At 46.9% G+C, this 26,808-nt stretch overlaps 1 protein-coding gene across 1 annotated transcript in view; it reads right to left on the bottom strand.

Moving 5' to 3' along the window:
* Window positions 1–6,458: 6,458 nt before the first annotated feature.
* LOC135386087 (irregular chiasm C-roughest protein-like) overlaps window positions 6,459–26,808 on the bottom strand; it is a 153,158-nt gene continuing 132,808 nt past the window's right edge. Inside the window, exons 9-15 of the mRNA XM_064615811.1 lie at window positions 18,729–18,871; window positions 14,011–14,265; window positions 13,759–13,880; window positions 12,757–12,931; window positions 11,320–11,430; window positions 10,659–10,885; window positions 6,459–10,439 (exon numbers count right to left, since the gene is read on the bottom strand). Coding sequence (XP_064471881.1) covers window positions 10,080–10,439; window positions 10,659–10,885; window positions 11,320–11,430; window positions 12,757–12,931; window positions 13,759–13,880; window positions 14,011–14,265; window positions 18,729–18,871 — 1,393 coding nt within the window. The 3' untranslated portion in view covers window positions 6,459–10,079. The remainder of the gene's footprint in view (window positions 10,440–10,658; window positions 10,886–11,319; window positions 11,431–12,756; window positions 12,932–13,758; window positions 13,881–14,010; window positions 14,266–18,728; window positions 18,872–26,808) is intronic.

Here is a 26,808-nt window from a genome sequence, read left to right as displayed (position 1 = left end):
AATCTCTCGAGGGGAGTAGCGGCTACTGGCGGATCGGAAGGCATGCGTGAGCGGCTTTTGATCCGTAAGGATGGCGAAATCGTGGCCTTCTAAGGAATGTCGGAAATGCCGGACTGCTAGGTATGCGGCCAGGAGCTCTCTTCCAAAGGTACTGTATTTCTCCTTGGCGAGATTGAGAGCCCTGCTGAAGAAAGAGATTTGGTGCCAGGTGTCCGTGAACCTCTGCTGTAGTGCCGCGCCAACCGCCTCCATGAAGGTATAGTGGGAGCGCTCCGCGCTTTGGATGGAAAAGGAGCGTTTCTTCCGAAAGGGCAGTCTTGATGCGGCTGAAAGCTGATTGGGCTTCCGCAATCCAAGGAACGAGTTTGGAGCCAGGCTCCCGATGGTGGAGGAGAGCTTCGAGTGGGCGAAGGATGGTATCACTGTGCGGTATAAAGCGCCTGTAGAAGTGTACTAGCCCGAGAAAATGCCGCAACTGCCGAATGGACTGTGGCAAAGGAGAAAGTTGGTGATAGCGTCGACCTTGCTGGCGAAAGGGGTAATTCCGGCAGGAGAGACCATGTGACGGAGGAATTCCAAGGACTCGACGCCAAATTCGCACTTCTGCTGGTTAACGACAATTCCATGAACGGCCAGCCGCGCGAATAGTTGACGGAGATGATCGCCGTGCTCTTCGGGTGTAGAACTTGCAACGAGCAGGTCCTCAATATAGGCAAAAACGAAGGGAAGACCTCGGGTGACGAAATCAATAAATCGCTGCGAGGTCTGTGCGGCGTTGCGCAACCAGAAGGGCATGCATTAGAACTCGTAAAGACCGAACGGGGTGGCAATGGCGGTCTTCTTTTTGTCTTCAGGGGCCCCGGAGACCCGGGAGTAAACTGGCCTCGGCAACTGGGATGGACAAGCTACGTAAGAACCGGTCTGTAGTCCGCGGCGCAACGACCCGACGGCTGTCATCTGCAACCGACCTCATGAAACAAGAGTCTACCGAAGAGTTGCAGGTAGCCCTCGACGACCTTTTGGACAAAGACGCGACGCTTGCGGGCTTAAACGAAGAGATTGCGGACCTCGTCGACGACGACAGTTACGAAGAGGAGGTCAGTACCGCCTTGGATTACCACGAAAGGATTCTTAGCTGCATCAGCAGTATTCGACTTCGCACGCGCTCCCGTTCCGACGCCACTCTGGTGCAAGCCGCCGCCACCGTTTCGCTTCAAGACGCACCAGGGGATCGTACCGAATACGTTACGAGTAGCGCGGCTCCTACCGCTCCGACTATTCACGATAATTCTGCGCCTGGGAGGGTCCCATGACCCTCGACGATGCGGGCTGCCCTTCCGAAGTTGCAGGTGCCCGTCTTCTCTGGAGACCTCCCACACCCGGCTGGAGACCCTTCAGAAACGTGGAGGCTCGATGCAATTGGCATTTCAGACTGTGGGGAACGGCCCCTCGACGAGCCAGCGCCGGTGGTGCAGTTTCGTGATGCGGTCTACATAGACAAAGGGCGTTATGTCGTGCCCATCATGCTAAAGTCGCAAGGCCACTTGCCAAGCAGGAATCGGACAGTTGCCGAAATGCGGCTAAAGCTTCAGCTACAACGCTTCCTGACCCAATCCGAAGTATTTCAGGAGTACGACAGCGTCATCAGGGGGTGGCCGAAAGAAGGCCATGCAGAGGAAGTGCCAGCGAACGACGATTCGAAGATGGTATACTATCTTCCACATCACGCAGTCGTACGTCGAGAAGCCGTCACCACGAAAGTTCCGGTGGTTTTCGATGCGTCTTCTCATGAGCTGGGGAGTCCTTTGCTCAACGACGTATTGGACAAATCAGGCCGGAAGAGCGGGATCTTCTGCGCTTTCTCTGGTTTCACCTGTTACCTGCAGCGTCAGGACCCGGTCCTCCTTCTGTGCCCTATTTCCGAGTGGACAGCGGATCCGACGCCAGTTACAGCCAATGTACCCTTTGGAGGCAGACGCAACCAGCGCCGCGGTGGAGGATGTTGAAGATCGGTTGATTAGAGGAGGAAGACGGGGGGAACGAACCGAGCTCGCGTTGAGCAATAAACGAGGCATTCGATTCTCAACCTGAACGGAGGCTAGCTCTTCTTACTCAACAGTAAATAAGTTGTTTCAACATGTTAACAAATTTTGTTACAACTGTCAATAGTGTGTGTTGATGGAAAAAACCTACATGCATATGTGAGATGAGTTGATTGAACTCGCATAATTCCGTTAGGGAAATAAAAATATTTCCGATTCTAAGAGGGCGTGCTGAAAAACCTCTCAGCCCAACACAATCTCGTCATCGTGAACACAAAGAGCGAGACGAAGAAGAGAATGCAGTTTGTAAGTTTGTGTCGCGAAGCGTTCATTCCTGCTCGGGCTATCAACAGAACCATGCCTACTACATGTCCGGAATTTCCAAAAGTTCCTGTTCACGCAGAAGAAAACTCGGTTACACTTCGGCGGCAGCGCCTAGAGCGTGTGAATGACAAGTTCAACTCTTACCATAGCCGTGAGGCATATAAACAAGAGGCAACAGGATGTAGTTGCGTATCGCGACCACTGGATTGCGACCACTGGATTAAAAAAAAAAGAATAAAAACAAAAATCAAACGCTTTTTGCGTGAAAGAGGAGCTAATCAGTAACGAAACTAAACAGGAATGACCCTCGTATATTGCGTGAAATGTATAAAAATTGAATTTTATCGCCCGTTTCTGGAAGGTGATCCGCCATCTTTACTGAGGACCTTCTTATCTAACCCGAGGCACAATCTCGACGCCCGCACCGCCTAGTGCGTGCCTGGGGGGGGGGGGGCGGGGGCGCCCCCCCCAGAACCCCCAATCTGTAGAACTTAACCTAGACTAGCCCAATTCGACGACCCTACCTCTTGCAAGATGGCAGGTTTAGAGACCGTTAGGCTTAGCATTCCCGTGTTTCTCTTGCGCTAAAAGTGAATCAGGTGGGGTTGTTGAAATGCATACAAAAAGTTCTAGTCCAGAGACTTTAAACTCTAGTCCAGACTCTAGTCCAGAGAATTTAAAAATGTAAGAATATAAAATTTCTTACATTTTTAAATTCAGTATATGACCTTCTTCCACTTCTATGCAATATTTACCTTCCTAACACTTTCACTAATTTTTAAAAAGAGTGGTCCCGATACGGAACTACACCCGAGGCAACATAACCCAAATTAGGTGAGGCGAACTTTATCTAACCCGATATTGGGCGTTGCTCGTATCGCTGCCTGCCCGCTACTGCTGCTGGTAGAAATGTCGTTGTCGTAGTTTAGCCGCAAACTTCAAATCTATATAAGGGCATGATGCAAACATTAAGTGACGAGTCCCAATCATACTCAACCGTGAAGAAGTGGTGTGCCAACTTTCAGTCACCCAAGATGCAGAGACCTCCAACGGTCAGGGAGACCTCGACCTACAATGGTGTCAACACCCGAAGTTTTTGACTGTGTCCATGCCCTCATTTTGGCAGATTAGCGAATCACGGCTAAAACAATTGCGAAGACCGTAAGCGTCTACTGTTCTTCCATTCCCCAAGGCCGAGGGATAAACTGCATCCTCGACAACCTCTTGGAAACGTTTATTTCTGTTTCTACGTCTAGTCCTTCGTCTATTTTACGTTGGTTTCTATTTCCACGTCTATTTCTATTCGTACGTCTCTGCGTAGAAATAAAATTAGACGTCGAAATGGGCGTACATTGTAAAGTACACAGACGTCGAAATAAAATTAGACGTCAAAATAGAAAAACGTAAAAATAAAACGGCGTAAAATATACGTAGAAATAGAATGAGTTAGACGTACAAATAGCAATTGACGTACAAATAAAAATAGACGTGGAACTGAAAACAGACGAAATAGAACTAGACGTAGAAATAGACGTTGACGTAAAAATTCAAATAGGCGTACACATAGAAATGGACGTAAAAAGGAAAATAGTCCTGTAGAAATTGAATTACACGTTTCCCAGAGGCTGTCGAGGACGCAAATATATCGCTAGGCTCTGGGGAATGGAAGGACACAATTCCTTTCCCGCTCTCCACGATGCTATTGCTAATGTAGCGTCCTTATACATACTGGACCTGAACAAACCATTTGTAGTTCAGACTGACGCAAGTGACAACGGTGTTGGTGCAGTTCTTTTTCAGGAACACCACGACGTCCTCTGTCCACTAGCCTTCGCAAGGCACACTCTCAATTCGGCTGAACGGATCTACTCCGTAACAGAAACGCCTGGCAATCATCCTTGCCCTGAAGATGTTCGACGTAGACTTGGATGGCACTGAATTCGCCATCCAAACGGATCAGCATAGACACGTTCCTGGATACAGTGGCTTCACAACCCTTCTCGTTGTCGGGCGCGATGGGCGCTCAGGCTCCAAGGTTACCCATACAAGATCGAGTACAATAAGGGCTCAACGAATGCTGTAGCAGATGGACCATGTTGTCTCGTGCACTTCTTTCGCCACTGGGGGACGAAAGCGCTGAGATAACCTGTTCCGGCACAACTTCCTGCACCTGTACAAACGCTCAAAGGGACGGACTGTGTGTTGCAGTGGTTACAGGAGCAAGATTCCGGCAATGGCACGGGTAACGCTGGCGGACGATATGATTTCTACTTGATGAGTGACGATGTCGTTTCGTTGGGGTATATTCCCCATGCGGACAACCACGAAAAGACCTCGAACGTCCGATATTACGCCTAACGTCGCCGCCGTTAGAGGACCACCATTGGATACCGCTACATGTACACACTTAGACCCCGCATGATACCAGCACGCTACGCGCTAAACGTACTGTGGAGTGTAGATCCTCCCATGTGGGGTTTGCGCCGTCTACACGGTGGTGTTGAGAGAGAAAGAGAAAGAGACTTTATTCAGAGTTTCGGGATGGAACGCAGTAGCGTTAGGGCCAGCTCTGTTATTCAGTCCCAGGGGAGCCCTGTTAGCAACCACGTGACCCTTGCGAGGTGAAAAAAAAATAAACGAAACCTGAGTTGAAACGAAGCGAACTCTTGTGACGTCCCAAATTGAGAGAGCATGCGCAGCGTGCATATCAATTCAAACACGCTGTGTTTCGACTTCTTGCTGTCATGAAGTTCCTGTTGAGGCAGAAGAAAACTCGGATAACATTTCGGCGGCGCAGTCTGATGGCGGCAGCGCCTAGAGCGTGTGAATCACAAGTTCAACTATTACCATGGCCATCAGGCAAGCTGCATGCCTCAACTAGCTGAGGCGAACTTTATCTGACCTGAAAAGGGGCATTGCCCGATATCGCCACCTGCCTGGCGTTGCAGCTAGTAGAAGCGTCCTCTAATGTTGCCCCAAGTCGTTGCAGTAGTTTAGTCGAACTCCAAACTACATAAATACATGATGCAAACACTAAGTGTGACGAGTGCCAATCAGGCTTAACCGCGAAGATGTGGTGTGCCAACTTTCAACCACTGAAGACGCCGGAAGATTGTGTTAATTTTGGCAGATTAGCGAACCACGTCTAAAACAATTGCGGACACCTTACGGTGTCCGCAAACAAGCCATACAACGTTCAAGTGGGTCCCGAAATGTTTGAATGCCGATGAGAAACAACGTCGAAGGAATGCCTCCAAGTTGTTGGTTTTAGTGCACGTTTTAGTGACACTTTTCTTGGGCGACTTGTTACGGCTGATGAAATATGGTTGCATCACTATGATTCTGAGACAAAACTGTTCTTGTGTTACCCAGAGCCGAGGAATAAACTGCCTCCTCGACAACCTCTGGAAAACTACTATTTCTACGTCTTCGTCTATTTTACGTCGGTTTTTATTTTTACGTCTATTTATATTTATGTCTGTTTTTATCTGTACGTCAACGTCAGACGTAAAAATTAGACGTAAAAATACACCTAGAAATAAAATTAGACGTCGAAATAGACGTAAAAGTTGTAATGTAAAAATGGGAGTAGACGTAAAAATAAAGACCGAAATACAAGATATAAACAGACGTACAAATAGACTTTGCCGTAAAATTAGACGTACTAATAGACACTGACGTAACAATAAAACAGACGTAAAAATAAACAAGAAATAGATTTAGACGTAGAAATAAACGGCGCGATTTATCGAAGTGCACACGGGTGCAGCATATTGAAGTCGCTATAACTAATGAGATCTGTGGCCCCATTTTGCTTCGCAATTGTGTTTTCACGAGATGGTTTGAAATCGGTGGGCTTCCGGGGGAACATCCATAATTGTCTCAAAACGTCCGGGGAAAATCCAAGGAAATTACTCAAGCAGACACAGCCGGTGCATTGCGGTGCAGGCACAGCGAGTGAACCTCACTGCCCGGGCACTCGTGAATAATCATGTATCAGGACAAGCCTGTATCATGTTGCGACGTTTTAACTGCCAAGAAACCGAAGCACACATGAAAAGCGAAATAATCGGGAAACGAAGACGCGTGACGTCAATACTGCCATTTTCTTCTTTATTAACATTTGTAAAATCACCACTTATGGCGTTGGCATAAGTACTAGGACAAGGTACCTTTACCTCACAAAGACGATTTCCACAGAAACTGTGGGCAGTAAATTTTTCTCGTTTACACGTTTGACAAGGAACATCAGTTCGCGTTCAGTTCGGTCATCACAAAATGTTCTTTTTCTCACATGGAAGCCGAGCCTCCCGAAACACGGAAAGGGGACGAAGCGTTCGTAGAAAACACACTGTCCTCATGTTTCACGAAAAGTCTTTCACTTCCCTGGAAATGGCGCGCACTTCTATTGCTGACCACAGCTTCTTGAACACAGGCAACAGACACTTTCTGCATTTGTGAAAAAGCATGTTTCTAACACTTCTCAGTCTGTTCACTTCAGATCTAGCGACAGTTCGTCAATCTGGGGTCGTATGTTACATACATGTGAGCAAATCTTCACTGCTTATCCTGTACTGGCAAAAATAAAACACTCATTACAATGTTTATAATACGATTTGTCTCTTCGCGTATGATGTACAGCCTATGTACACAGATGCCGCCGCATCGCGTGAAACTCAACACAGACAGACAAACGCTAGCGGGCATAAGAAATGAAATCAACTGAGCCAACGTCTGCACGAAGACCTTGAAGCATAATCGTACACTTAAAAACGCAGAAGTTGAAGTGACAAGAGGTTCATGGGATAGCACCAACAATAATGCTCCATAAGTATTGGCAACGGAATGAAGTACGTGCTGCTTGCGACACACTTGTCTGAAATCTTCAATCAAATGTTCAGGAGCTCGTATTGGCCTGGTAGCCCCTGAAGGATCTGCATCATTATTGTGTGTGAGGGTGGGTAGTATGCTGTACGGATCTATCAGTCGGACGAAACAACATGGCAGCACCTGGAGATTTCAGACACGACAAACACGAGCTGTCGATTTCAGACAAGTATGTCGCAAGCAGTACGTTGTAGAAACTGTTGATGTAAGTACACAACGAAGCATTCACTCTTATGATGTGATGAGGTGATGGTCGTCGACACTTGCATAGCGACAATGAAACATTCCGGCTGGCCAGTCACATGAAAACGAGATGGGAGTCGAACACAGAAGTAGGGACACTGTACACATCAGTCATGCTCTCGTCAAAGGCCACTTATTATAGACATAAATTTACAATCTCTGTTCGTACGACCTGAGCACACTGGCAACACTCTCTGCCGACCACCACTGACCCGAAGCTTTATAACGGAGCCTTCTCTGCCCTGATAGCACCCTCTACGAACGCACTTCATTTCAAGAAAAATACACAAATCACTAAAACACTATGTGGGCCTGTACCTAGAGATAAAAGTGTACTAAACCCGAGTAACTGCCATTCATTCAGAATAAATACTTTGCCGTGTGCTTTTCATAGTTATTGCTTTCTACGCCGGGTGTCGAACCGTCGCAGGGGGCGCTTCGCTGCATCCTCAGCACACCACGGTGCTTGCTTGAAGAACGCGCCCAAGGTCGCGTAGACTATACAAGGCATGATCGCTACTCAAACTTCCCTTGCTCCTAAGTGCTTTCTCAGCGATGCTTCCAACGACCGTAACCATGGAAACTAGCCACCATAAGCCGCATGGGAAACCACGAGCGGCCACGAGCTTTCTATGTTTCACATGCAGCGATTGGCAGAACGGACGACCCAGCGACTCGCTATGTCCACGCAGCGAAGGGTGAAGAGAGGATACTGACCACGCCTTCTCTAGTCTAGATGACGTTGGGTTACCTCACAACCTTAATCACGCCATACTTGACGGCCTACGGACAGGTGACAGACCAGTGGAATTGTCGTTACCACCGAACGTCTGGTCCTACAAGAATGCAGCGAACTCTCCTCTTCAGGCATCTATCTCATTCATAAGGACAAGCGAACCTTGTTTCCGTTTCTTCACACGAATACAGTGATAGCTGTAGAGTTGCCAATACTACACGCACTCATCTTTACGGAAGAAATAGCTCATAATTCGGTATGGCACTGAAGAACTTTGTTTTGCCGTTTCACGCACGAAGCAAAGTAAACTAGTACTATCAAGCAAGAAAAAGCACTGTTTTAATGCGTCGATATGTCGACACTCGCTGCCACAATGCTTTATGGCTTGGTTGGTTCCAGGAGTTGCGCATTTATCTAAATGGCACAGGACTGGAGTGCAGTTATGTAACTTTACTCAATTATTCCAGGTTGGCATGAGGAAAAACACACGGAGAGAGAGTTAATGAAATCTGCCAGACACTGAACTCAAGCTTGAATGCTGCAACTTCCACTTCTAGTAAAGGCAGAAGTAACAGGTAAACGAAGTTGAAGTAATGTCACCACAACACTCTTCTGCTGTACTTTAAATGAAGTAATACTTCTTTGTGAACACGGAAACACATCACTCATGATAATAGAACGTTTAAGAAAACTACGTGCAGCAGACACAACATAATAAATAAGAGTCACAGTCCTCTTGCCCCTTATCAAATACTCCTATCAGCCGGCGCTCACCCGCACGGCAACGCTATGTACAACATGGGGGCAGGGTTAAATTCACAAAGGTCTTTGGTTCCCAAAACGCATCGTTAAAACTCACCGGCAGAGAATGGGTGTCATTAGTTGAAGATGCTATCTTGGTGGGCACCGTTTGCCTGGTTGCACCAACAGTGACTCGAGCAACAGTGGAAGTTACTGTTTTCACATGAGCTGGCGATCTAAAAGACCGCCTGATTATTGCCTGTATTGAGCAGCTGTATGGTGTTCATTGGATAAACCTTTTTCAGCAAGACACAGATGCTGGAACAGCCACACCTCCAGATACATTGCACTTGTAAGATCGTAAAAGAAGAAAACAACAACTAAGGATGCCTTTGTGGCATGCCTATCTTGAAATTTGCAGAGAGCGTGCATTGGCGTTGCATTGTTGTGATACGACTAGGCAAAGTGATGATGAACGTGTTAATGCAAAAATTGTCACTGCAGCAATACCAGCAATCGTAAATAGTTTTACTTTATAGTACACTACGGTTTCTTCGACGTAGCCATGTAAATTTTGATGTCGGATTGTGCACCAACTGAAATTTTTGAACTTATAGGTAAGGAGAAAACAGAAGAAAATGACATCATAACCTGGATCCCATACACATAATAATATCTGCACGCTGAAACCGTACATGAACTGACTAACGCAGAGAGGTGCAGCCTGCTCTAATTATTCTTCAGGAAAGTGAGATGATACAAGCTGACAAGACTACATCAAGATCCACGAATGTGTTTTATGCAGCGGCAACGCCAAGCAGCCCTATCTACATCTCGTTTAAAATACTTCAGAAACAGTAAAGCACAACCACACAACGACAAATAAGTAAAACTCTGTCTAGAACGGCAAAGTAAGCTATCCCTGTTTAGGGAACACAGTTGTCATACACATCTTCCGTTGGCAACACATACAGTCATCGATAGAATGTGGTGCAACCAGGCAAGAAGGCTGGTGACAAACACACTAGAAGGAACACTCAACAGTACTGGACAGCAGCAGGCATGAGCAGCAGAAGCAGTCCTATTTACATGGTGGTCTCCTGCCATCATACATGCGTGGCCAAAGTTCCTGGTTTTAGGTGACTCTGTTGCGATGTGATATACCTATTCTGTGGCAGCGTCGCCGAAGAAGCGCCGGGAAGGACGATGTTACCCGCTGCCGCGGCGCGAGGACTGACGTACACGCCTTGCGGTGGCGGAAGATTGGACTGCGACGTCCGCAGGTATGGGTTCGCATAGCCCGCTCTATAGCGAGGGTCTATGCTCTGTCCCAGATCATTGAGGGACTGCGGCGAACTTCCGTACAAACCACTATCACGGCTGGCATTTAGCTGCAGCGGTGGCGGTGGGTTGTAGTCCCGCGAGTAGTCGACGTACGGGATGTAGCCGTTGTTGTTCTGTGCCTCCTAGACATGGGAAAGAAAGGTCGTTTGAGGATATTTTTCGCTATTAACGTTCACTTGCTAAAGTGTACAATAATTTAAGCAAGGAGCAAAGTGAAATCGAGAGCTACTCCTAAAGTAACTCTTTCTCGAAGAGATATGGATATATATTTTTCTCTGGGACTCCAGATTGTTTAGTATCATCAGGCCATGATGACGTCGTCAGATGATGCAGCAACTTACGGACTTCGGGGGAAAACTTCCGTCTGTGTAGTCGGATACGTTGTTGGCGTACTTGTAGATGTCCTGTGTATCGTGGGTCCGCGTGGTATCGCTATTGTCCTCCCAACTGCGATCGTGCTCATTGTTAGACATCGAAGACGCCGTCCGGATTTCCACTTTGATGTCGGAGTCTCCTGACGACGCCGAGTCCGACTGCTTTCCTTTTTTCTCCGAATTGAAATCCTCGTCTGTAAGTAGAAGCCACTTCAGTTTAAAGACAGAATGGAGAGGTTCTGCTACTGTTTGCCAAATAAGTAACATTTTCGTGCGCCCTTTGTACATCGACGTGTGTCGCCTCGGGCAGACGATAAAGATCAGCTAGTGTTGTCGGCATTAGACGTGCACGCTTTATTGCGAAACCGACATGTGAGAAAAACTGTTTTGTTTATCGTATTGCGACGAAAAGGTATAAGGTAATCGCTTGCTTTGGAAACAAGACGAAGCGATTACATGGCATAACGCACTGTTTGTGCAATATATGTTCTCAAGTAACGTAACCTAAAACATGAATAACTTGTTTGCTACCTGAGTTGGAGATTAAGAAAAGCAGGCAACACAGCTCGCTTATCAATGTGCAAGCAACTCCCCTCTAATATATAATGCACGGTGAAATGAGGATTACCTTTCACAATATTTTTCTTTCGGAGACAGAGGATAATTGCGATAGTCACAGTGACGACAACCACGATCCCGCCAATGACTGCTGCCAAGATAATCAAAATAGGCAGATTCTCTGAAAAGTAAAGTGAAATAAAACAATCAGTGATGCAACAGGGGAGGTCCTTTGTAAAAAAAAAGTTCACTTTGTTGTATTTCTCCCTTAATTAGCCGCATAGTCCAACAGTTTAAAAGCGAATCTACCAGAAGAACTGTAAAATAAGCGTGTCGGGTAAAGTAAGCCTCAAAGACCACCGAGCCACGAATGATGAGAAGCAAAAACGTGCAAAATGTTCGCGGAAAGAAATTAAGAAAGTCACCTTATGATCCCAATTAAAGTTTTTTGTGATTAAAATCAAATTAGCGCTCTGAAAGGCACGTCCGCCACTTCGGTGAGGAGGGACTGTGGCTGCTGTTGCTGTGAGAAAGACTTTTTAATTAAAGCACGCGCCGGCGAAAATCGCAAAGTGGCTCGAAAGCAAAATGAAAACAAACGTTTCTCATCAGTTCTGGCTGGCGGTTAGAGGCTCCTTTTGCTGCGGTTTTCGGGGCAACCAAAGAATGCTATTTACGCAATTAGCACACTTTGTCGTGCGCAAGGTGCGATTGACGCGTGACAGAGTTGACGCAACTCTTTCTTCTTTACTCCGCCTGATGTTTACTCTTCAGCTCAGCCTGATCGTCTCTGACGGCCGTGTGGATATGACAAGATCGACAGCTCCTCGATATCTTCGAAGACTTGGCACAGAGAGGCATGTTTGGGGAAGGTCCATTGTCTTCGTACGGATGTTTCTGCGCTAGCCACGGCAACAGCAGAGGACAGAAGAGATGACAGTGGGGTGCAAGGCAATAGAACCTGCCAGATTTGAACTCCGGGTGCATCACGGAGTTACGTGAACTTGGCTTTTTCCCAGTTGGGGCTCTCGGAAGAGGTGCATGGTGCTCTAGGGCACGTGAAGACCCCTCTCGCACGTTACACGTAGCGTACGGTCACTATTATTGTGCAATGATGCATGATACACTGATGCATCATACAACCCGTCGCAGCCAAAAAATAAAAAACAAAAACATGACGGCTTCCACTGCTTCTCTAACGCATGAATCCCATTTGTGGAGGACATTACGTAAGCAGGAGAAAGAATAAGTCAGATATAGGAAAATTAAAGAAAGACAATAAAATGACAGCCCTGACCCACACTATATAGATTTTCATGCAGTGCCTTGCGGAGAAAGTTGGACGAAGGAAGTAACAAATGGCACATGCGTAAGTGATGCACTCTTCTTAAGGAAAATGTGTCGTCACGTCACATATAACAGCATCGCACTTCCTCGCAACAGTTGTTTGTGAACAGGCTACGCGATAGGCGCCGATCTTATCCAACAATCTTTAAATAACCCTTACTCTGCTTCAGCACGGTGATGAGCATGCTATCCTGGCCGAACTGGTTCCAGACTGAGCAGTTATATTGCCCAAAGTCATCATCTTCAGCGTTATGAATGATGAGCAGGTTGCGAAGCCCATTAGACAGAGGTTCCTTGATGATCTCGTAGCCTTGGTTGTTGTCTATGTCCACCAACTATGTAAAGAAAGGAATAGAGAAAAAGATACCGACACCATTAAAACACCTGTCCATGTGTGGTTGTGGTAGTGGTGGGGAGGTTGGCGGATTGCACACACGCGCGGGCCGAGAGCACCTGGTGAGTACTTCCCTGGCACCGGTATTTACGCACAAATTTATCGAATCTAAATCTAAAAGCTCCCCACTTTCAGCGCCCCAATATTTTTCGCGCTTATCATTTGTTCAATTACAACACTGTTTTTTGGAAATATGTATATCCCGTCAATACGGCTGCCAAGGGCTAATAAATGGCACAGCACGAGCAAATGGATTGCTGACTAGGCATGGCGGGAACACATTTATAATTGTGAATATTAAAACAAAAACAAATACAAGATATTCCTCGTGGCGCACATCTAGTGGTCGGCTTGGATGTGGCAGCAAACTGTCGTTAACGCCCATTTGGCGCTGGGTTGTTCGATCTCGCTCCTCTCTGTGTGCTCGTCGCGCAATTTGCTGTAATGTGTTTTATGATCACAGACTTCTGAAGACAGCGTTCGACACTGACACATTCGACTGACTGCCTCAAGGCATGGGAAAAGCTATGCCCCATGAGAGCGTCGTTTTCTCTAGAATTATTTATAAGGACGTTAGGGGGCCCTTCCTTGGTTCGCGTGGACTACCTTCCTGTCGGGGTGTTGCAGTCGTCCGCGTGCATAGGTGCGTTGAAACAGCTATTTCAGCACAGTGGTAACCCTTAATTAGTACGTAGGCTTCAACGCGGCCTTCAGTAGACAGCGCCTATGACAAAATGTGCAACGATCTACAAAGACTGATCTGTTTACCTCGGCGTTCCTGGACCAGGCGACATGCGTTGGAGGGGGCACCGACGTAATGATGCACTCAACTCGAACTTCTTCACCTTCTATGCCGTACTGCGTTGCGGGGCTTTTAACCTTCGGACGACCTGTCGCCAGGAGCGAAGAAAAGAATAATCATCAAGAGCATGTGGAAAGCAACGTTCCTATAAGAGGCCGAAGTTACGTTTGTGATTCCGCAGGTGCAGCTCACAAATCAGTTTAAGTGGGATCACGCACCTTTGATGTAGACGAAAATGTCTTTCGTGATCTCTGGGAACCCGGGCACCGTGGCGCGGCACGTGTAACGGCCTGCGTCGCGCGCTTGGATCGAAGGGATCACGTAGGTATCGTGTTTGCCGAGCACGTGGTCTGCAGCTTCGTGCATCCACACGATGTCGGGCTTTGGGTTCGAGTCCACCTCGCATTTCAGCGTCACTTCTTCCCCAAGCTCAGCCGCTGCTGTTTCGTCCTTGTCCTTAAAAGTTGGACGATCTGAAATACAAAATTGCTCGTATATGGTTCTCAAGCTCATACCGGAATGGAACATACAACAGCCAAAGATAGCTGAACATTTCCACACGTGCAGTTTGCGCATGTTTCTTTCTTGTTTTTCTGGCGGCAATAATCAGAAATAATAATAACTGTATTAACTTGCTCAAAACGTCAGGTGTGAGCCGAGATGCGTAATCTATGATAGAGATTATTATCCAAACAGAAAGCTGGAGTTTATTCAAGGGATGAACGAGCGAAAAGAATGAGCTTCCGTTTCTGTCTCACAACTTCCCGCGAGTTGAAGGGCAGCCAACCTTGCGACGTGAGGCAATGAACCTACGAAGATATGAACAGTTTGATGCGGGTGACGTGAACTGTCTCGGCGCCTCTGCGACGACGATCGGTTGGGAGGGTCAAGCGATTCCGCTACGTAATTGACGTCGAGAAATCCGGCGGGGGTCCCTGTAGGGGGCGACGTAGCGGGATATAAGCTTCTTGCACAGGCCAGGTTTTCGAAGCGGTATCCATCGCCATACTTTGTCACAAACTCGACATTGCGGCGATGCTCGTCGTATCGGAGTTTTGCTAGGGCTTGTTGATGAAATGCGCGCTTTCAGGAGTTGTGAAGCAGGGGAAAGCGGAAGTTTATGGAAGGGATGAACGAGCGAGAATTATAATACGGTCGTGAGATAGAGAAAGCGAGGCTGACGGTGACAATGAGATTCATTTCTGCCTCACAAAAGATTAATCACCATAAGAACACAGCGCTGCTTGCACACTTCCAGCTATCGGTTGCATGACTGTATAGCCTTCAAGCTGAGACAATAGACATAGGGGCCATGACACCAAGGAACGTACGAAAGTAACTGAAATGACTCTCTCACTTTTTTCACAATCACCAGAGTATGCCTCTTTGGTAACTCTCATCAACAGAAAGACAGATCCTGCTATGTCAGACGGAAGCCCCTTTTGTGAGCTTCAAATCTTCAAGTATCTCCGCGCATTTTCTCGTCGTCTTCAGTTTTGCAAAGAAGCTCGTGTGCAGATGTCCATCGAGGGTCTCGAGAGCTCCCTAATCAAATTTCCCCGCCTCTTAAAAAAAAAGCCTGCTTTTTATGAGTCGATACGACGGCGTCCAACTACCAAACAGAAAAGAATAAGGACAGTCACAGAAAACAGTACAGACGCGCAAGGAAGTTGGAATTGAAAAGCGAAAGACAAAACAAGAACGGAACGCGAAGAGGACGTTCCTCTTCCTCGAAGAGGACGTTAGATTGCTCCTTCCGGCTGTGAATGCAACATTTGTGCATGGACGGAGTTAAAGACAAAAGGTTACGACTCTCTAGATGACCCGGCTATGTGCTACTATAGCGAAGATGGAATATACGGCAATGACCCTGCTGTTCTTCTGTGATGTGGTCGAAGGAAAACGGAGACTCCCCTGTTAGCCTTACATGACACCGAAACCGTTAAAGTCAGAAATGTTGAATTAATGTTGTAGACGCACCGTTTTGCGTGTGTATGTAACGACGTATTTTAGGCTTCAAAGCAGCTACCGTGGAAAGCATCTATGGGGATGGAACGCACGTCTCTGGCGGCCAGAGTACAACTTTATGTACGTATAGCTATTTGCAGCCTGTGTAAGAGCACATCCTCACCTTTTGACCACCTTCTTTTTGACCACTGCAACACCCCAAGAAACGCACCTCCCTAACTTGCGTTCCTTAACCTTTAACCCATAACGTGGTTCATTTTTTTTTAATATTCCAGGAATCAATTTAGGCAAGGCTAAGCAAACTGATATCGAAGATGTCGAACTGCACTGCAAGGTTATGTTTCTCGCCTCCTTCTCAGCGCCACTGTTGAGCATGCGATTGAACACGCCAACAGTATCACCACCCAAAAACCCCAAAAGCACGTTGCCCCCTAGCTCACGTAACTTTTCCAGCTGCCTCCGTCTACGCCCCGCAGGGCTCCTGCCGAAGGCCTGTCAAAATATCGCCTAAACTCTTTCATGCCAACTTCTATTCATAATGAATTGCACGACGCCTATACAGCCCGGGTCGTCTTCAGAGCGAGTGAAGACAGTAAATACAGGGCCGAGGCTTCTGCATTCACGCCATAGTGAACGCCGGGGATCTGGCTCATTAATCTCTGTCATACGGGGCTGCTCCACGCTAACTACTTGTCCGCGTTAAACGTATTTCTTCGCGGCCCGCTTCAAGGCTCCATCGCTTCATCGCACTAATTACCGGGACGCCCATCCCCTTTTTACCTTCGCCTTCGTTATTTTCAAAATCGATGCGGGTCAACCTGTTGTGACAAACGAACACCGGCAGAAGCAAGGTGCGTTCTCTGTCAGTGAGGCGTTTGTCGTTACTCTTTCACATCTCAACGCTAGACGTGAAGCTGTCACACCTGGTACCCAACGAACAACGCGTCCGCTTTCTGTGTATCAACGTCGCACATGTGTATGGGTGAAAAAAAAAAGAAGAAGAGAAAAAGTGCGATCGATAATAACACCGCTTCTTTCCTTGTTCTTTCTTATTTGCGCGTGTCAAGGATTTTGGGGCTGTGTAATTAGAGTGTAGAGAGTTCCTAGAGGAATTAAGGAAGGAGCACTACCCTGTTTGTCCTTTCTCACCTCTCGTATTAGCAAGCAGACTAGCACCATATGTGGCACACACAGAGGAGAGAAGAAGGAGGGGAAGAATAAAGCAGAGAAGCAGAACAGGGGAACGGTGAAAGGCAGGTGATTAGAAGACTCTTAGAGATGAGGGCATCTGCTCAACGAATTAATGGGCGTCAGATTTGTTACTTACTTGAGAAAAAAAAACCCAAAGCATTATTGTTTTTACTTTTTTTTTAGTTTAGTAGTTTTCAGACCCCCTTCTCTCTCGTTACCCTCGCGACACCTTGCTATATATCTGATATCTGCTAACCTTTACAATTTGGGGACGTGTCCCTATCGCAAAGGTAATGAACTCTGGGGACATAGCATATATAGTTTCACAGGAACGGGAGATTCTCTTGGGGCCCGCGGTTGGCAGCAGTGCCCCCTTGAGACCACGCCGATCACCCCTCCGCAATAGGCTGTCATGTATAGCTTACAAGTGGGCATTTATTATGCGTAAACATATGAGCGTAAACACAGCGTAGCCAAAAAAAAAAAAATTTCGGGGGTGGTACTACGCGAACTTAACACGCGGGAAAGGATTTCACCCTCGACGTCCATCTCCAAAATGCATTACTAAATGTACGATTTCGAGGGATTTGAACCCCTCCGGCTGGCGCCGCTGTGACCCATAGATTAATAGGTGCTGTTAAATTTTTGTAGCAGCTGTGCCCTCCGTTACCATTGCGAGTGGAACGTTCTTCCCTTTCGTTTTCTTTTCTTCATTTAGTGCTATCCACCCTGTTAAGGTGGGCGCCCTGATGACACCACAGTGTGCATTGCCGGTCTCCGGTGCTGTCTCCGTAGGACACATGTAGATTGTGACGCTCGCGACCGACAACAGCTTGAGGGGGCGTGGGTGCATGCGAGTCAACAAGAAGAAGGAGTAAAGACAGAAGAATGTAATTTCCAAACAAGTTCTACAATTATAGCTGTCTAGGCAGCGATCACTTTCCTCGATGTAGAACTCGGGCCGAATGTTGCCATATCGATATGCCATATGACGTGTGTAGATGCCGCTAGACAGCTGCAGTGGGGGTGACTCTTCATGGTTTTGCAGCTGCAGCGAGGACGACGGTGGACACTTGAGGGTTCGAGGAGAACCCAACTATCCCCCAGCCCTCGATCAGGGAGGTAACGCCCGGACCTTGCACTGGTCAAAGTTACGAGGTACACGACCTGACAGCCACGACTGTTAGTTGTAAATTGGGTGCAGAGGGCGGGGAACTAGGAGGTGCCATAAGCTTAAAACAGTCAAACCACTGCTGGAACTCTTTGGACCTGAGTTCCAGGTTGGCGATTATGGCCCAGCAGTGACCGGAGAGAGGGTCGGAGCTGAGCATCGCGCAGAGATGGAGGTCGAGTCATTTAATCACGACATGTTCGTATTTATTATAGGTCACGTGTATCATAGTTTGTAAATAATTATCATGTCACGAGAACTTGAGTCTTGGCTCCAGCGCACTGAAGACAGTAAGAGGTATCCGTGGGACCAGGAACGACGACAGGGAAGAGGTCAGCAACATATTCCGTCAAGTTTATCGTGGACTCCGGTTGGCGTAACAACACTCAAGAGGAACGTATAACCAGGATCGTCATTTTCTACTACGTGGCAGAACTTCGGGGACGCAGACAACACGAGGCAATGGGCATAGTCTGTGCGGTCCCTCGTAACTTTCTGTTACAAACCTTCGTAAATAAGGTAACCAATACATTTCCCCCCAAGCGATACACCGAACTGACGGTTACTTTGTAACGCAATAAACAACCAATCAATCGAAGTGCTTACAGTGAATGTTGAGGGTATGAGTAGACTTTGTAGTTCCGACATCATTCCTTGCCTCGCACGTGATGGTGTCGCCATTGAAGTTCCTGGTGACACGAGAAAGGAGGAGCTCTGTCGTGTGATCGCCAGCGATCAGCTCGTCGTTTCTGAAAGAAGGCGATTTTTTTAGGACACGAGTGGTGACACCTTTAGTATTCTCCAGCACTTATCTATCACTACATATATTAGTAATGCATTTATTAGGGTACGTAGCAGAAACTCTCAGTAGATTCTAGGTTTCTTTGGAGGACCAATATATATATATATATATGTTTTTTTGTGTGTTTTTTTGTTGTTGTTGTTCCCCACGGGGGGTATATGCAGCATCGTCGGGCGATGCGTGTGGAACTTGGCGGGAACTACTTTGAAACGTCAGCTCGGCAACCCGTTTCTGGATCAGGCAGGTCGCACCTTTCATGGATGCCGAACCTTCAAAGCTTTGCTTATTTTTCTTGTCTTGTACGCCCGTCTCTCGACGGTACGAGACCTTATAGCTCGTCTAGTAATTAGTAATGTACTAATTCTTTCCATTCTGTTTCTTCTTATTACAGCCATGGATGAATGGAATAGGTTGACTTCTGAATTTTTTTTACGCTACCTGCGGTTTTCAAAGTGTTTTGGGTCAATAGATCGACCTCTTTATTCACTGACACCCTTAACTTGCTGGTACCAGTAGTACATAATGTTTTCGTTGCGGATATTTCATGTAATAGTAGACAAGTCGTTACTTTGACGAATGGATAAGTGAATAACTAACCATGGAAATAAAAAGACGCAAAGCAATCGTGACAGAATCGAACAGCGGAACTCCACCATTGCGCATCTGACCTCCCCATTAATTGTCTTATGGAAGATACTATCAAATCTACTCCATGTTAAAAAAAATAAAAAAAACACCAAGAAAGGAAGGAAACGAAAGAACAAGACGTAGAAAGAAAAGCTCAAAACGAAAGATACGCAGTCAAGAACCGAGGGCCATCGCCCTTGTCATAGCCTCCTGTCAGTATATAGAAGGCTATGCTCTTGTACATAATAGTCGTCATCTGAGGAAAGAAGAAACAGAAATCACTAAAAGCGTATTTTATGCCGTGCGCAACGAACTCCTCCCTCTTCAGCAGTTTCTTTCACTGCTCTAATGGAGTCGCCTTCGTCCGAACAGGAATTGACCGGAAACAGAACACTCACACACGCGCACTTCTTCGTAGTCGCCATGAAATTCAGGATGATTGTATCACTGGCTCTAAAGAACATGCGATTCCAAAAGTCGGGATGCATTGATTGCTCTCTGGTGTGTGTGTGTGTGTGTGTGGGGGGGGGGGGATATGTTTAATAAAATGAACGAAAAAAGGAAAAAGAAAAAAGGAAATGCCTGGTGGGGTACCTGTAGTGCTATGCGTAGTAGGCGGGAGTAAATTTGCACAATGCCAGGACGCTGGGAACGATGTACGACGCAAAGCAACGAGAGTAAATGAAAAAAAGAAAGAAAGAAAGAAACAGCGATGTGTACTCCATCAACTGCAAAATGCTGCCTGCTCCATAGCGCTGAACGCTGCATACTAAGGTGTGATACTAAAGAAGTGATAACAAGAAAAATAGTAATACTTTAAGAAAAGTACACGTGACAGGGACTCATCGAAGTGAAGGTATTAAAGCGGTCCTGACACATTGATACAGGTGGTTGCTTTCATCATGAACGAATTGTACCGCACGCCCGAGCATTCAGGGAAATATAATTATGTTTTTCTGCGTGTCGTGCTTGGCGAGATGAACACACGTTCGCGTCGATCTACGGCGTCAGAGAAGCGAGAGCCTCATCCGCCATTCCTATTGGTACTCATAAGCACGTGATCTCTCCCGCGGCCCTTCACTGGGGGAGCCGCACTCCGTGATGTCGTCGTCGGATGAGTTTCGGTATTCTCGGTGCTGATTTTCTACGCGTCCGTTACCCCATTTCCTGTAAAACTTGAAATTCAAGTTCACGTCGACGGAAAGAAGCGTTTATTTGGTACAACTTGGCACGAAGTGTCGGGAAAAAAAAAAGAAAGAACCGAAACGCAAAGAGTACCATATCTGTAAGATACCCGTCTGCCCCGACAAGCGGTAAGAAATGACATCAGGGTATCCGGTGCACACCGCCAAAGGAACGAGAACCAAATGCCCCCAAAGCGTCGCACTCTCAAATAGACGGCGATCCCCCCCCCCCCCCCCACCTTCCATACAAAGAAAGTCCGTTGAACGGACGACCTTGCACAGATGGAGCCATTCGAGCGTCAACGGAATTTTATTCACAAGTGCTATTGCAAGAAATGTGGAAGTTCCATCCAGACAGGGATGAGACACAACAAAATAGTTTTCGAGACATTCGCAGAAATATACCGTCCAAGCAGACGATACGGATGCTGAGAACCGTGAATACCTCACTCTCAACAAATCACGAAAGAAGTCACGTTGGCGTTTGCACGATGAGACCAACGGGTGAGCGGACAGGCGAAACAGCCGTTTGCTATCCGGGTCACGTGCACGTATTCCAGAATATGACGCGTGTGTCTGCTCTTCGTCCTCAAAGATTTCCCTAAAGTTCGGCGGAGGGTTCCTTTGCGTTGAAGGTCGTCTCCTCTAGATACCTTACGAGAATATGTCGGCATTTTTCTTTTGCCGACGGTCACGTGATTACTCCTGGAGACGTAGCGAACGTCACTGTTGCCAGCGCAGCTGGCTGGAAGCTATGAAGCTCTTATAAGTTTAATATCTTTATTTAATAACCATGGCCTTTCCAGGCAGGGAAGCTCGCACTGTTGCATTATGAACGAAGGAGTGTAGAATGGTATACATTAAATGCGTTTCATCTGAATGTGTAATTTCTCAGAAAATGAAAAAAAATGTAAAAACTCTGAGAAAAGATTCTGTAAAAATGCGTAGTAACAGAATGAATACTTCACACGCAGCATTACGCAGGAGTTCACTCTCAATTCATACGCACAAAACAATCGTGCTTTATGATAATGAGCGATCAAGAATGAGAACAAGAACTTTCCTCTCTCTTCTCCTTCTTTTTTCTTCTCTTTCTAAACTAATTTCTTTCCGTCTACGTATCTAATATTTCACAAAGGAGTGAAACTTTCCGCCTTGCCTGAGCAGGCTGACTTCACTCCTCTTGCTTCGAACATCCTACCACCACCATCACCACCAAAAAAAGAAAAAAAAAGATGAACTCGGGACCGCAAAAACGGCACGTGATCTTGAGTTGCACAGCGATTAATTACTAACTCACCCAGGCAGCACAATGTACGGAAAGTCGAGTGCAATAGGGGTGGACGGGTAGGTGGAAGGCCTTGAACAGACTGGTGAAACTAAAGAACATTGATAAGACACATACCGTCCACCCCTATTGCACTCGACTTTCGGTACATTGTGCTGCTTGGGCATCTATTACATCATTTGAAACGCAGTGCCGTAGCGACCCGTTTATCGAATACGATATATTCGTGTTCCGTGCGTGGGCATTCGTGAGGCATATTTCAATATTTGAAAATGTCACGTGATATTCCTTCCACACTGAACACTGCTACAAGTAACAAAAACTGCTCGACTAATGTTCGAATACTAGCAGGGCAACAAAGAGCATTGAACAAAACAATCATCAAATGTGCCTCGATATTATAATGCGGTTATGACTTTTTTTTTACTGTTTTGAACTGAACTTTTTGGCATTCCTAGTTCATAAATGCTGATAATTAACGAACATGAGGAAAGGCTGAATCGGCGTTACACATTATTTCAGAACGGCGAACACACGGTATCCTGATGCAGCTCGAAAATACCTTATAGATAGGGAGTGCCTTTTTCGGGTTAAATGCTTTTCTCAAGGGGGTATCGGGGGGTAAAAGTCGGGCGCTACTTTTAAATTGGTAATTCGGGGAGAAATCGGGCGAAAATTGTGCCTTCGGGTGTTATCGGGTGTTTTTGTTTCTCCTCTTGTCTATTAAGTACTGCGCAAGTGCACGCGGATATATTTATTATACATGACAATGACTTCTTTGTCACTTTCACAATGTTACAGAACACACAAAGATGAAGTGTGCTCCATACCATTTGTGCACTCAAAGCTGCATAAACAAGTAATATTGACAATGGTGACATGTAATGTAGGTGACATTTAGAGTACTCGCATTTATCTGGATAACAATGTGCACGAGTGATATCCAGCTCTAATTCCGCAAGGCATAGACGGTGCTGACACATATGGGTGTATCTGTGGGAACGTCAGTGACCCATTCATACATGCGTCACACGTGGCGACCTTTGTTCGTCTCCAGTGAAAACATCACTTGGGGATTTCATAGGGAATGGATTCGTGGAGAAATCGGGGTTGACTCGAAAAGGTCACTACTTAGGCATAGGGAGTGACTTTTTCGGGTTAAATGCCTTCCTCAGATTCGGGGGTGAAAATCGGTCGCCATTTTTAAATTTGTAATTCGGGGAGAAATCGGGCGATAATTTTGCCTTCGGGTGTTATCGGGTGTTTTTGTTTCTCCTCTTGCCTATCAAGTCCTTTCCTAATCTCTCTCTTTCGTTTTTTTGCTGTTGTTTTTTGCGGGATCGTGACCTTCCAGCGGTAATCCCCGAAGGCATAGACAGTGTTGACACGCATGGGTGTATTACTGGGAACGTAAGTGACCCATTCTTACATGCGTTACACGTGGCGACCTTTGTTCGTCTTCAATGGAAACGTCACTTGAGGATTTCATAGTGACTGGAATTCAGGGGGAAATCGGGTTGAACCCGAATTGGTTGGAGGTCAGTTCGGGGGGGGGGGGGGGGAGGGGGATGACCGGGCGGAATTGGGTTTAACCCGAAAAAGTCACTCTCTACTTATGCACAATGCTCTCCCACGCACATGACCTGGGCAGAGAGTACTGAGGCGAAGCATGTTGCCATTAATGTAACATCGCTAGTACCCATTTACCTGCCCCGCTCCACGTTCGATTCTCCAGTACAACAGACAAAAAAAAACACAAAAGAAGCCACCAGCCACTTGTTAATGACCTGTATTAAAAATGCAAGCGACAGGTCAACCAAAAACAGCGACTTGAAAAGCGATAAGGCTTCAAATACATCGAGGCAAGCGAAAGAAGCACAAAAGAACTTGCGTCTCCGTCATCTCCTTTTAAGCGCGCAGGGAATGCAGATAGCAGAGCCGTGGTTGAGCGTTGTGTGAGCGACACAGGGCGCCCATTGCTGTAATCTAATTTTCTGTACGGTTTGTGCTGAATATTTTATGGGTTGTCGACGGTGCCGGGACGCCGTCGCGTGAAGCGGCACCAAGACGGCTTCGATCAACTATTAACGCCGTATTCGGCGAACATTCGCAAGAGCGCTCCTTGCGGAATCAAGAATTGAACGAGCCGACTTTGTGCATGCTGAATAGCAATGCCTTTTCTCAGAGGACGGCGCCGTTCAGAGACCACATGCCTTGTATGCCTTGTCATGGGGATGCGACACGCCTGATTATATGCATCTGTGTCTTTGTGTGCGGTGGATGCGCGTCGCAAATGTATCGTTACGAGACTCGTTGCTATTAATTTAGTTGGTCCTCCTTTTCTTTCTCGTAAATCAATCGGCAGACGACAAAACCATACCCAAATAGAATGTACATGATGTGGCTGTTACTGCGGTATCTACGATTTTCGTGTATACTGCACTTTAAGGGGTCCCTTTCCGTTTCGTTGTGCTGAAATAATACAAAGACAAAATTCCGTGTACACTGTGGGCCATATTTTACAGCACTCAGAACTGATGTGTACTAGGGCGGAGCTGACAGACCGAAACGGAAGGTAACAAAATGGAGCTTTAAAGGAGTATTATTACATTACGAGACTATAGTGACATTTTACTCCACGTTCATCACTGATAATAAAGCCGAAACTCCGACGCGAATTGGTGGCCTTGTTGTTCTTGCACAATTTGATGTAACACATGGCAAGAGCAGACGACGCATATTGAGAGTGTTTCGGGATTCCCTCTCTGGAAACGTCACGGACAAGGCCAACCAGTGAGCGCCCTTTGGCGCGGACGATACCAATCAGGGTGCGGCTGGCGGGATCTTGGTAACCTTGGCGACCGACCGAGAGGCTTGCGGGCGAGCCAGAATACTAGGGGACGGCGTCCGCTCTGTGATCGGCTTGCGGAATGTTGTTTCTAGGTAGCGTCGGACGTGTTCAATTACGTGTTCATTACCGTGTCGGTTTCATGCATACATTTCCGGAGACGATAGCCCCTTTAAGGAACCGGTGAAAGCCGAAACAGTTGTCCAGTGCTGGTGTGGCGACGTTTGGGACTTGGGACTTTGGTGGTGGTGGTTGTGCTTGTGAAAGAGCTCGCCGTTGTAGGCCTCTCAGTGGTGGGCAACGTTATGACTAACGCTCTGGGGGAATGTGCGTCCTGGGCCGACTTCTAAGAAAACTGTGGCATACCGCCGCATCCAGTCTCAGTGTCATCCTCATCGCCGTCCCGACCCCCGTGCCGAGGTCTCGTTTTCATGCGCACTCTAGAACAATTCATAAAAACCATCTTTGTTGGCGATGATCTGAGTCGCCTCAGTTCTGGTTCTACAGAACTGTGTCGACATATGTCTGACAGCGTTCGAAGAAAACCCAGGAAAAACCCTAGAGAGCACAACTGGCACCGGTATTCGAACCCGTGTACCTCCCAGTCTCGACGTGACATGGCAGGCTAACCTTTAAGGAACCTTTAAGGAACAGCAGCGGCTTCCTGACCCCGACTCCGTATCACCACCGCAGCCAATCAGGGCGCAGCGGGTTCAGTAGTGGGGGCGTGCGTGTTACGGATGTACGAAACAATTGCCCCTTCGCCGTCTCAGAGAGGCTTCACTCTCTCACACACGAACACACACACACATACAGCTTTTTCCATGTTGACACTCCTAATGCTAACGCATTAAAAATACCTCGCTGCTAGGTAACGAGTTACGTATACATCTCTCAGCTGTCCATAACGAGAGGCTACAGGCTCCGGGAATGAGCGGCATACCCCGTATGAGGTTTACTGTAGACGACGACTCCTTTGTGAAACGCTGTCCGAATGGTCGCCGCCACAGAAATCTGAAATAGTAGTCTTTTTTCAGCTGTCGGATGGGGCGGCTGTTCATGATACGGAGAAGTAGCGCGTGAAGCAGTGTGGTTCTTCTGAAACACTTTGCATGTCGTCACCTTATATAAGCATGAATCGTAAAAGAAAAAGGAAACGTACAGGTCTCGACAAAAGTTTACAGAACACAATAGTGACGTATTTCGTGATCGGAGCGATCGACACCCTAGCATCGAACTGGAGTGGACACACGAGTGATGCTTGGAATACCCAATCATCTGTATGTAAGTGTATCTGCTCCCGTTTGCTGCAAGGGTGTCGCTCCGATGAAGATAAACGCCACTCCACTGTTCCGTAAACTTATGCGGGATGTGTACTATGCGCATGGTTACCCAAAACATTCCAATAATGTCACGACTAACACGGCAAGACCACGAGGGTCGCAGATCGCGTTTCTCCACAACGTGGTTTTGCTACAGATTTATTGTTGCTTCTTAATACAGGATTAATTATCCCGGTTATCACTCCTTTCGAAAAAGTACGTTACATGTGCTTTCCCCTAAAGTACATATACACATTTACGATGGAACTTTTGTGTTCCTCTCTAAGGGCGATCGTCAGAGAGCAAGGCAAGCAGGCTCTCCCAGCATTTCTAGAATGCGTGCCCATGAAAGTTGACTCTGTGGATTCATACTGATGCAGGAGTGAACATGCGGACGTTCCATGACTGTGCATTAATGGAGAAGGCTCGGTCGAGGTCGAATGCTTCGACCCTCACGCATACTTTCTCTCTGTCAGAGTGGAATGCAGTAGATTCTGCTCGATTACAAATGTTTGGACAGTTACAGAATAAACGGAAACTTTCGGGATTGCAGCGTCTAACGGCAGGTCAATTGCACTCTTATGGGGACTGAAAAGGGGATTCGTACGCTTATGT

Source organism: Ornithodoros turicata, chromosome 2 (genome assembly GCF_037126465.1).
Source record: "Ornithodoros turicata isolate Travis chromosome 2, ASM3712646v1, whole genome shotgun sequence".
Taxonomy (NCBI): Eukaryota; Metazoa; Arthropoda; class Arachnida; order Ixodida; family Argasidae; genus Ornithodoros; species Ornithodoros turicata.
This window is presented reverse-complemented; position numbering and strand designations above follow the sequence as displayed.